Below are 12,671 nucleotides of genomic sequence, written 5' to 3' on the forward strand. Positions count from 1 at the left end.
GCATTGCAGCATCGAGGGCTGACAGCGATCCATGGCGTTTATTTCGTGCCACGCCACATATTGGTGTGTGTTCAGAATAAATGTCAGCCATCGACGGCACAGGGCCACTTAAGACCCGACATCCCCACACAGGCAAAAACGACATCACCGGCGCACCGCAGTTGATGCCTACTGAAGCAGTATTTGACGGGACTAAACATGCAATTACTCTGCGCTCTTTTTGTTTCCATCCGAGCCAATCCTCTTATTTAAACAACAACCTTTCCAGCCCACTCCCGTGGAAACAGCAGCACCATCACAAACCATTTTCCACACGTGGAAGCAAGATGGCATCCGTCGGAGAGTTTAAAATGATGCGGATAATTGAACACATACTTTTCAGCCAGTCGCCTTCTTAAATGGCAAACGCCATTCCAAAACACTCTACTCAGCATCCCTCAAGGGCAGGCGACATATTTCTACCCACAACAATTATGTATGGAATTACTGTACGATCAAATGCTGCTTCATTGAATAGAACTGATTTGTCTCAAACAGCTCCCCAGCTGTTTTACATAGTGACGATAACCTGCACATCGATGGCCTTGAATATATTTTTACCCATTATAAAATAGCAGTCTGTTTTTAGATGAGTTTGGAGACTTTGATTATTTCCATTATACGTTACATTTGAAGGAATTAAAGGCTATTTTCTGCAGACCAGATGCTTCGCCTTGAAGCCATTCAGTACTGCTTCACCAATGTTTTTGCAGATTATGACATACCTCTTTTTTAATGAAGATTACAGGGATATTCAGAAATGATAATGGATCGGAATTTGCCTAAAAGCATGCTTTTATTGCGCTCTAAAATACAATGGAAATAGATGGAGCAATGGTCCACACGTGCATTCACTCATTCATTGACATATTTTCACATGCTTATCTTGCTGGAAAGCGTAGGGCAGGAGCCCATCCCAACGACTTGGGGCGAGAGGTGACCTTAAACAGGTCGCAAATCTGTCTCACACATGGACGGACAATTTCAACAATTCTGCTCAGTATATTTTCGGACTGTGGGAGGAAAGTGGAGTGCCCGGGGGACACCCACACAAGCACAGGAGAACAAATAACTCAACATAGAACCGACACAGGTTGACTCCAGGAGGTACCCCAAGCTGGAATCACACCAACGTCCCCCTCACTGTGAGGCTGCACCACGAACCACTGCCCCTCTCTACTGGTCTTGGTCTCGCATGTTAACTCGAGCGCCTCACAGCACTCCATCAGGAACACATCCAACCCAACAACGTTCCGTCCCGACCCCCAGAATGTCTAGCAGAGCTCTAAATTTAGAGTGTGTTCTGATATAACAGAGTGCCAATTTTCCAACATGACCACGGAAAAAAATGGGAGTGAAAACAGCAATTAATCACCTTCGCTAGTGGACTTGAATAAATTGAAGAAATCATCGAGAGTCCTGAGCCTCTAATAAATCAGTAGTTGTGTCTGTCCTCCCCAACGACGTCATTAGACATCTTTTAATATTAAAAGCTCTTACGTTACGAGAACATCACAGTCAATGCTGTTCTGGTTAATGAGAGCTCAGAACGGATCCTCAAAGTGTCAGATGTTCATGTGACGGAGGACACTAAAAAAGTATTTCCTCCGCAAACCAAGCTTCATCACTCTTCTGAGGAGTGGAACTTCTGCTCCAGCCATGAGCACCTCATATACAGGGGTTGCTTTTTTGGCTTTAAGGTGTTTCCATTATTGTGTCCAACCCCTGTTTTGAGTTTTGTGTGTTTGTGTAGCTCAAGGGGAATTTTCATTCATTGTACTAGGGCTGGCTGATATGACCTCATATCATTTTCACAATAAATTGGCTTGTCTACCTCGATGACAATAAATGTATGATAAATCCCCCTCTCAATATTGGTCTTGTTTGAGGAAATGGTGAGCGTAAACATGTGAAATCGAGAACTATATGGGGGCCAAGGGTTTAAAACACATCCCAGTGTTTGTACATATATAGCATTAATCTGTGCATTTGTACGTAAAAGTAAGTATATTGCAATCCTTCTTTCACATTGGAAAGCATGGTTTCATCACCATTGTGGTTGAACCTTCAACCTTGATTTCAGTTGATGCACCCCAGCTAACTGCGGTTAGCATCACCCACGTTGGTCCTTAAACAAGTTTGTTTTATGCATTGCCTCAAGTTATTGTTTGATTTGAGTCTGAAAATAAATGTCTGCCACGTATATTCTATGTCTTCTTGTTGGTTGCTGTGCTGAGCATGTTCCTGAACATGTTTGTGGTGCCTCCAAGAGACAGTTTGTCAGGCCTGCTGCAGCTGTCGATCAGGGGCAAGCATGAAACAAGGCACGTGGTCGGCTGGTGTTTTTGCTCCACCGTAAAAAAGTGTACTAAAGTGAAGTTGATCACTATCGTCACATGACGAGGGCCATGAATGACAATTGTGATTTTGTTACTCGGCCTGAATGGAGTCATGTGCATTAAAATATTGAATTTACTGACATGGACAAAATTACGTTGGTTATCAAAGTAAGGCCAGGGTTACTGTGTACGTCTTGTACGTGCATTTTATAGACCGGTTTGGTTCCAGCGATTTAGTCCACTATCTTTAACAGACTCTGACACAGATCACTTTGTAGGAGGGTTTCGCTGTAGCTACTTTATTACTTTACTTGGAGACTGTGGTCTGTGTGGAGGTCGGTGCTCCCTGAGTGCTTTTGTAGTTGTCATAAGGTAGTGCACAGTCTCAGGTTTAGCAGTGCAAGTCTTCAGGTATGTTCACACCAGACACGACCAAAGCGACTTCCCGCTGCCTCTCAATATGTGTTCCAAAAAAGTGGGTCAGTCCAGGGCCATCAGATCCTTTGGAGGCACAATAAGCTTCGAAGGTCATGAATTCAAGCAACCGTTTCCTTTGTTTGCCTTGTCAGCGTATAGTATGTCACTGTGAAAAACAGATTCTGATTGGGTAACCCACCGCGACTTGTCGCCAGAGTTTAGCTTTTACAACTGCACCATTTGACATGGATCATTTGAAACGGGTTGCTCGAAATTCAACGAAGCTACGACCATGTTGACGTTCCACAATCTCCGTCTCCGAAATCGTAGCTTTATATTGACTTTACGCTAGTGGCTTTTCTTTCGGTGGCTGAAGTGAGAGCAACTCCTCCATCCATCTTCTGCGCTGTCTGCTTTATTGTACTTCGACTACTATAGCTGCATTTCTATCTTCTGTTTCCACAATATTGTGGCCATAAAATATTTCAAACCAGATCCTGTGAGCTGGAGAAAAACCCGGCGTCATCAAATCAAAACAAAATGTGTGTGAAATTTACAGCACTGCAGAAACATCGAAATGAAAGGAACACGACAAGAATTCAGCATTGCACCAAGGACAAACTCAGAAGACGCCTTTAAAAAAAAAAGGCATCTTCAAATGTATCACCGTGCGCATTGTTTGTATCTACTGAAAGACTGTTGAGTGACACCGCCATTGACGCCAAGCTATTTTCCAGAAGGCATCTTCCATCAAAGCGCTTATTCCCTCAGTGCGGAGTATCTGTCTTACCAAATACTTGGCGCGTCCGTTCCGCTGATTTCAAGGAAGTCGTATCTGTCCTCCAATAGGAAGTCGTTGAACACGAGAGCAATCGTGTCCCCAGGTTCGGCCAGGATGGACCACGTGCAGTCCAAGTTGTTGTCGTACTCTGCAGGGTATCCAGGGCTGGCGATTGACCCTGAAGTGCCTCGTAACGTACCGCCGCACGCTCCCTCCGCTGTTTCGGAAGAGGACACAGAGATGAGTTCCTGTCATCACATATCACTTCCTATTTAAAATAAACAGTCTATATATTGAGTTAAATGCAGGTTGTGGCGTTGACTGACTCATTGCTGCAGTGTTCATCAGCGTTTCATAACTAAATATCAGGGCTTGTTGAAGTACCCTCTCGCGTCAGTGGCTAAGCATCTGAAACATGTTGTGACATTATTTTTCTGATAAATGAAAGTTAAAAGTGTTACTGCGCGGCGCCTAATTATCTCTGTGGGACATTTATTAATGAACAATGTTCAAAAGAGCAGGGCTGAACACACTTGTGTAGGCCACTTACACACTGAAGCGCCTTTCGAATGCTGCTGCGAGCTCAGTTCTATACACCAAATATAAATATTCAAGATGAAAAACATGGTCATGTGATGTTGTTTTTTCCTTTTGTGGATGAATCGATGAACATAAAGAACAAGAAGCGAGCAAAGAACAAGAGTTCCTTACATCACAAGCACACACTGAACTTATGCATATTTTTCTACTTTACTTCCATGAAATCTCACCAAACCAATCAAAGCAGGTTTTGAAAACCCTCCATGTCTCGAACAATGAAACCGGCAACTGAGGATTGTTCGTGGAGACATTCACTTTTTTTTTTTTTATATGCTTCTATCATCTTTTAGAGTCATTGTCTGCCTACAGATTGTGAGGTACAGTATATCTCTTTAACTCAGAATTTATTTCCCATTTTATTCTGAAGTACTTTTATTTTTATTGCGCTAACCAAAGACTGTGAGAGCCAACATTTTTAGAGTAAATTGTCAAGTGAAATTGTCGAAACCCATGCAGAAATCATTTTTATGTTTCCTATTTTACATATACTGACATTTCTTTTCAAGCGCTACTGGATGAGTGGAGGGACAAACTCTCACTCCTGACGACGGTTGTGCAGTGGAATGTTGGCATGAGGATCGAGAGCTCATATCCCTCCCGACTTGCTCTTATTTTCTCGACTACGTCCAGCTCTCGCCGCATTTCTCTCTCTTCCATGTTGGGGCGCTCACCTAATATCATGCAGCTGAAGTCACAAATGTGTGGCCCTTTGTATACAGTTACAGTTTAACATTGGCCTTACATTCTGTAAGAGTTACATTCTGTAAGTACATTCTGTCAGTATTCTGTCTCTCTATCTACATTTAGGGATTCAACATCCATCTTACATGCCAAGTGAGCGCCAGGTTAGATTGGAGCTCTTAACCGACATAATCTCTGCTCCAATGACCACTTTGTTTTCAGATGGACCCTTCTCTGCTGACCTGCATTCTAAGCCACCCACTTCTGCTCCCCATTCTTCAACTCCGTTCATTTGTCAACCGGCGTCAGTTCATTGTTTTGTCGCTCAGGTGAGACCCTCTGTATTCTTGGACCACTTTGGATCATGGCCTGTCCCTCTTTGGTCGTTCGCTATGCGCTTAATGTTCTTGGGTTTCTGCATTTCTGTGTTCTAATCTGCCGCCAGGGCCTGCCCGACCCTGAATGTCATGATGAGTTTTGTTTTGTTTGACCGTGCAGAGGACACAGAGTTATTTCCTTTACTGGTAACTTTGTCTCCCTCTGTCAGTGGTATTGAATATTGAGTTTTTTGTTGTCTAGAATTGTTACGCCTGTGATGTTGCTTTGTATATATATATATATATATATATATATATATATATATATATATATATATATATATATATATATATATATATATATATATATATATATGCAGTGGTACCTCGCTTTTCGAACAAATCGGCGTTCGAACAAAAATTTCAAACGAAAATCCAGAACTCGAACGCCCCTGAAAAAAGCCGGAAAAAACCATAACGTGCGCGGACCGATCAGCTGACCCACGACGCACTTTGTTATTGTGTATAACGCAGCCTCTGTATGCAGACGTGTCCCGTTAGCTACATTGACTGACTGTTCTTTCTTCATATTGAGGTGTAAAACCTTTCCTGTCTCCGCACTGGACCGTGGTAGAGTGTCACAGGGGAGGTGCTGGAGCGCTCACTCCAGGGTTTGATGTCCTGTTGTGGGCTGGAGCTGGGACAGGGATGAGGCGAGTCTGGGACAGAGCGTGACTTGGTTTATGACTTTGTCACAGCCAAACTGCACAGAAGCGCACATTCAGAGCTGGACACGCACCGGGCACCTCTTCACTTCTGGAGAGACGTCACTCACTCGGCAACCCCTCCCACATGCAGCGGCCACACACATAGAGGAACAGCCACCTGCAGCAGACACTCTACATTCACTCCTACAAAAGACTATTTTAAGGCTTGGAACGCTTTATTTCTTTTTCCAATTCATTGTAATGGGAAAAATCAATTCAGATTTCGAACAAAACGCTTCTCGAACGGTCGTCTGGAATGGATTGTGGTCGAGAACCGAGGTACCACTGTATGTATATATATATATATATATATATATATATATATATATATATATATATATATATAGCCCTTGCTCTTGCTTTAGAAATAATTTGAGATTTCGCTGATAAAGTTGTTCAAGTCCAAACATTATACAGCAGAAACTGCCATCTGGTGGCCCCTGAAATTATGTTCCTGTTTCATGAAACCTCATAATGTGTACGAGTTGACAAACTGTCTATAAGTGTAAACTTGTTTGAGTATTGTTTTGAAACTTATATTTGAAGTTCAATAGCTCAAAATGAGATAGGCAAGGGATGTCAGGCAAATGTCAATATCACTATGGTATTTAATGTGTGTATTGTGAAGTGTCAAGATGCAATGCAGACGGCTGAATTCAGCGTCACGCTGGGACACAATTGATAATAATGAATATTTGACGGGTGAGAATGTGTTGACCTGAGAGATGAGGACCTTGAAAACCTAAACCAGTTCACCACCTGAAGACATTTTTAGGCTCACATTTCCCAAATCCAAGGGTGCTCTGGCTAAGGCAATATGAAGACCTTGAGCATGATTAAAGTAAAATCAATATCCATAAGCTCTGCATCAAATCCACAAACTTAAGACTCCCTCTTGGGGTCCTGCAGTTCTCATGACCCTGCCCATCTTGTTTGTTTATTTCGAGGTTGTCTGCTTGGACAAAAGATGAAGTAACGTACCTCTACAAAATGGCGACGGGAAGTCCCACTGTGCCCCAGTCCCAGGTGACACGATACACGTCAGGATACTGTGACCCTCCAGCACGAATCCAGACTCGCAGCTGTAACGGATCTTGTCCCCCATGTTGTAGCGGGTGCCATGGATGACTCCGTTAGGAATGAGCCCGGGCGTGCCGCACATGTGACTGGGCAAGACTGAAAGACAAAAAAAAGACGCTTCATGTAGACAGGCTCCAGGATACATCAGGTGCATTGAGTTCTTGTAAACAAACCGACAGAGTCAAATGGATTCAAACCTCATGAGCAGGATGAACTCCACTCTTTCTAGTGAGAGCCATATTTTTAGGGCAACTGGAGCATGTTAACACGCTGAGTGTGTTCGCCCTGACGTGGCTGTGTTGTTTGCACGTGTGTGTGTGTTGGGGATTGCAGCCGCCTAATGTGTGTTTGCGCTGGCTGTTCCAATTAAACGTGAGCGCACAATTATACAGAGCTCCACCGTGAGACTCAGAGAAATAGGACAGAAGAGCGGGGTCAAGAAAAGTCACGCAGGAGGCAGACAGGAAGGACCGGAAGGAGGAAGGAATAAAAGGAAGGCAGGATGTAAAAGAGGAGGGGTCAAGGGACTGTAGACAAAGGTGACGAAATGGAGGGGCCACAGGAGAGAAGAATGTCAGGGGAAGATGTGACTATTTGCAGTTCGCCTCATTCAAGTATAATGTCATCTAATTGGCTCAATATTTGTATGAAGCCGGACAAAAGAGAGTCGAGCTTCAACGCGCCATGTTCCCAGCTTTGTTTTCACCAGTTCAGACCTCCAAATTCATGTCCAAAACTAAAGCACAGATGGAGAGATGTGCAGTGGGATGGAGGGAGCTTGACAAAAAAAAAGTGAGTGAAAGTGAAAGGACTTGTGTGTCCGAGCCAAGTCATTTGTCACACTTATATGACCGTGCAGTCTCGAGTCCGTTCGACTGGCGAGGTTTTGCGGCCAGGACGGTGCACTGAGGTATCGCATCGGTCAAAGTCATGCGAAAGAAAAAGATATCATTGGGGAGGCGAAGTGCACATTGCTGTTATTATTTTATTCAGTTTTTTTCTGTAGAAGTGGCTCTGAAAATGGAATGGAAATACTATTATTACTGCTATTCTTCTGGTCAATGTGTGACAAACATCGCTGACCCATAGTTTGGTATTGATTTAATAATTTTTTACCTGAGGTTGAATTCACAATAATATAATGTTGAATAAGACGTGACATTAGCATACTGTAGCTCCCAAAATAGTTGCTGACAAATTGTTCTCAAGGCAAGAAAAGAAATAAAATAAAATAGAAATATATCCAGACTGGGTCTGAAGTTAATTTACATGAATTCATTACAGACAAAACTAATGTTTTAATTCAAATAATGCAGATTATAAACTTTTTTTTCACAGGGAAGATGTTTCAGTCATCAATTCCAGGTACCCCACATTATGACATTATGTGATGTTATAACCAAAACATCCAGGATGAAAGAGACAGAAATTTATGTTACAGAAACTTCAGGAAAGAAGCACAAAAAATGCTGTTCTAGGCACTTTTAACAGAGTAAAGAGTCCGCACTTCCATCCTCAGTTATGTGTACAGATAACAATACAACATGTATTTGACCATTCAAGTCTTTACATTTAAATTCCCTTGCAAAAGCACTATTGCTCCGTAGCTAACACTAAACCTAATAACGTCTCATCCTTGACGCGCCATTTTGGAATTTAAACATTTAGTAGCATCGTTGTTGCTTAGTCATTAAAAGAAGAAGAAGCAGAAGAAGTGGTATCGGATTATATCACTTCAATGTGGATTAAAAAAAAGAAAAAAATGGGACTATTTGTTCGTAATAAAAGCTATCATTTGGCACAGGGAACTAGGATTTAGTCAGTCTAATAAACATTTGAATTAAACAATAGAAAAAAAAGGTTGATGGAAAGAAGAATTGATGCAAATTTCAAATAGGAAAACAATGATAATGTCACGTACTAAGCCATAACTTTAACACTCTGGCTAAAGTTGAAGACACATCAGGTCAGCCAGGGTATTTGTTATTTTATTTTACTTATTTTGCTGGATGCCCACAGTGACTGTTGCGAGATCTTGAATCGTGTGCCAGACAAAAGCAGCAGGAACAATGCTGCTCTCCAGATCGAGGAGCAGACAGATGACACCTGAATGCACCTCCGCAGGGCCCTGAAGTGCTCACCCAAAGATGTCTTAGCCGGGTTGTTTTCCGCTTCACGCGTAAATAAACAGGTGCTGCTTGCGAAAAACTCCAACGTCTTTTCAGCCTCTGATGACAAGCATGTATCCGACAGAACACCACTACCAAACTCACAGTACCTGATCCAACAGAGGGGAAAGTTTCTTCAGAAGCGTGATGCGTGACATTCTTATAGTAGGACACTCTGTGATAGAAGTGAACCCTAATTCATTTGACTCACCTTTAATTCACAATTTCCTGACTGACATGAGAAGGATAGTGTCATGGTTCTTGCTTTTACTTCATCACTTCCTGTGTTCCGGTTCCTTGTTTTCCTGTTTGCTCTCTCACCCCCTCCAGCTTCATGGCAGCGCAGCTGGTTCTCATCCCTTTGCATAGATTTACACACGTGGAGAACCAGCACGTGCTGCCAGATGATCGTCTTTTGTTCTTGTGGTACGTTCTCTCTCGATTGCTCCGTTCGCTTGTGCTGTTTATCTCCCTGTTTTGCTCCGCGTTCATCTCCTCGTTCTGTCACCTTTGTCTCTCGTCTCACTCTATCTAGCTCTCCTATCGCTTGCTCCCTGTCATTAGCTCCGTGTTAGCTTCCTCCAGTGTTTGTGTTACTCGCTACTTTAGTTCAGCCTGTGTGCTACTTATTTCCTCGGTTAGAGTGTTGGTTTTCACCTCTACCGAGCGTCTTTTGTTTTGTATTAGCCTCGTGACGGTTATATCCATATGTTTCTTAGTTGTCCCCGTTTTCCGGCTTGTATTCCTTACACCTGCTTTCTGTTTCAGGTTTATCGCCTCTGTTCGTGTTTGTTCTCCGCGCTCCGCTTCTGTTGTCGTCGCCCTCAGTTCACCTTATTGTTCGTGTTTGATTTGTGTGTTTATTGTAATGATCCGCTAACAGAACTCCCGCTCGTCCGAGTCCTCTGAGTTTGGAATCATCTGCTCATCTTGGATTAGCAGTCACGACAGGAGATTAATTGAAGAGTTGGTGCGAAGAATGCATCAATAAGCTTCAGAACAAGATAATTAAACTTGTCTATCGAATATTCAAAATCCTTTGTATGGATTTCAGGGAGTAAATCTGGTCCAACACAGGACCATCTCGCAGTGATGCCAACTAAACTATACATATACACCTGCGGTTCCAAAACCACGCTCGGGTCTGAAACACCACCTTCTCACTCCGCCTTTGATCAAAGTCACCTTTTGCCTTTGCTAACCTGCCTCCCTTCTCCACATGCCTCAGTGGTGGCCTCAGATTCAACCCTCACTCATGCCACTCCAGCCTCTTGGACGCGACTAACAGCCTCGAACTCTCCACTATTGTAAGCTTCACCATACAGTCATCCCCCTTTTACAACCATGGTATGCACATAATGCCAAACGGTATTGACGCCAACATATGATTGGCGATGACGTGGATTATTGCAGACTATCGTTGGGATGAAGATAAATTTTCACACTGAACAGAGCCAAATTGACATTCGGTGGACTTTCATTGCCGCAAGCCTTTGAAACAGACGCTGGGTTCAGTCAGGCTCCTCGTATTTGGCTTGGTCTCATGTTTGGTTCACAGTCAGTCGGTAGAGCCAAGTGGAACCAGAACAAATGTCAGACGTGACTGCAGATAATCCTGAAACAAGTTCTGTCTTTTCCTCAAAATATACGTTGTAGAAGAAACTAAGGTAGTATTTTTGTCTTTGACCTGCCGTATGATTGACAGGCCATTGCCATCACTGCATCCAGGGATGACAGTGGCAGATACTAGTACCTACCCTGTGCGCCTCTTTTGGACTACGATTCAAGGGATACGAATGAAGGATGACAGTGGGTCATTCAGATTGATTCAAAATGATTCAGTGACTTTAAACCAATGTGGTAGCTTTGACACCAAAAAAAAAAATCCAACTTGTCTAACTGAGGAATAATACCTAGATTACAGACGTATGCAGTGAAGATTCCTAGATTCCAGTTGTTTCTTGTCAGAGAATCAATTAAGCGTTAGCGCTAGCTTCTACTTCAATTTAATTTTTAGTTGTAGACCATTCAAATATCAAATGACAGTGCAAAATTTCTCCATGATGAATTTGTGAACAGCCCTTGTGGTTTATTCATTTATTGGTTACTTCTATTATTATTATTGTTTATTTTTATTCATGTATTGTATTTAATAACAATATTTATAGTTATTACATGTTATTACTATTATATTAATTATAGTTATTACATTATACACACACACATATATGTGTGTCTTGGTGATGGTTGGTGTTGAAGTCGTACATACTGGAGCTTCACCTTTATAAATCCAACAAACCAAAAGTAACTGATTTAGAGCATCTCCTCTCCATCTCCAGCCGAAATGTTTCCATGAGTGACTCACCACTTTGTCCTGCCCCTGCTCTCCTGGAACATCTGGACGGAGGTCAGAGGCAAATAGATTGAGATGAATCAATGTCATTAAATTCAGAGCCCAATAGATGTCCAAAAGTCCAACTCGCTCCATTAACTACTAACACCTCAACTGAGTCCCGTCCATTAAAAGCATACTTCTTTAATCTGTGCTTCTGGATCTAGAGGTCCTGCTGCTGGAAAAGTGCCAGAGATTCTCAGCTAAATGGACTCCCCAACTCGGCCAGCGCTCCCCTGGTGTAAATGCATTAACAGCTTCACTGACACACACCACATAATAACTCTGCAAGACCAAACACTAATGGAAGTCCTGGCCAACGCCAGCCAGCGGCCATGACAGGGTGAAGGCCTCTCGCCTCCTGCTGAGCTCCCACCTTTTTGATGTGCCATCCACAGAGCCGCGGTTTCAAAGCACTGCCGCTGTAAAATCACACACTCAAAAGGGACATTCACCTTCTGAGAACACAATTTCTCTGACAAAACGAGCTTGCACCATTGATTCAAACCACTTCAGAAGTGAGTTAGAGGACTATTGAGTTTAGTAGCTACTCCTTTACAAGTGTGAGAGCGACCGCTTATGAACAAGGCTGACTGCAACACAGTCTATGTGTCATACTAAAATAAAACTCCATTCTAGGCACGAAACGGGGAAACTTCTGCGCTAAGAAAATAATGATCATTTTTCTAAGTGCAGCATTCACATGTCGGATCTTTTGTGAGTCACCAGTTGAGTCACTAAGGTGGATCTCTCCAGCACATTTATAAAGAACTATATATTTATATTTGATATGTCATGTCCACAAAGTGACCACAAGTGAGGTCAGCCTTGACGTGTTGAACTCCTTTATTTCGTGAGTCACTTACACTCAGATGTGAACATTGGAGAGATCCCATCATTCGCTGTTGAATACCACTTTCCGAGAGTCATTCTTACGTGACTCAAGGGCCACTTATGCTCATTATTACATTTGTATCCGGACGTGGACGGAGCCTTCTGTCTGTGCTCTACGTTTCCGCAAATCTTACTGATACGGACCAAACGGTGCAGTGCCACCGGAAACCGTGGAGGCAGTGTTGCTGTTACTATG

General features: G+C 42.8%; 1 protein-coding gene across 2 annotated transcripts in view; it reads right to left on the reverse strand.

Moving 5' to 3' along the window:
- The window catches only part of LOC128758487 (CUB and sushi domain-containing protein 1-like), a 432,079-nt gene that overhangs the window by 181,376 nt on the left and 238,032 nt on the right, over window positions 1–12,671 (reverse strand). For both annotated transcript variants that reach the window (XM_053864463.1, XM_053864462.1), the window contains exons 4-5: window positions 6,923–7,117; window positions 3,586–3,793 (exon numbers count right to left, since the gene is read on the reverse strand). In XM_053864463.1, the coding sequence (XP_053720438.1) occupies window positions 3,586–3,793; window positions 6,923–7,117 (403 nt within the window). The remainder of the gene's footprint in view (window positions 1–3,585; window positions 3,794–6,922; window positions 7,118–12,671) is intronic.

This window comes from Synchiropus splendidus, chromosome 5 (genome assembly GCF_027744825.2).
Source record: "Synchiropus splendidus isolate RoL2022-P1 chromosome 5, RoL_Sspl_1.0, whole genome shotgun sequence".
NCBI lineage: Eukaryota > Metazoa > Chordata > Actinopteri > Syngnathiformes > Callionymidae > Synchiropus > Synchiropus splendidus.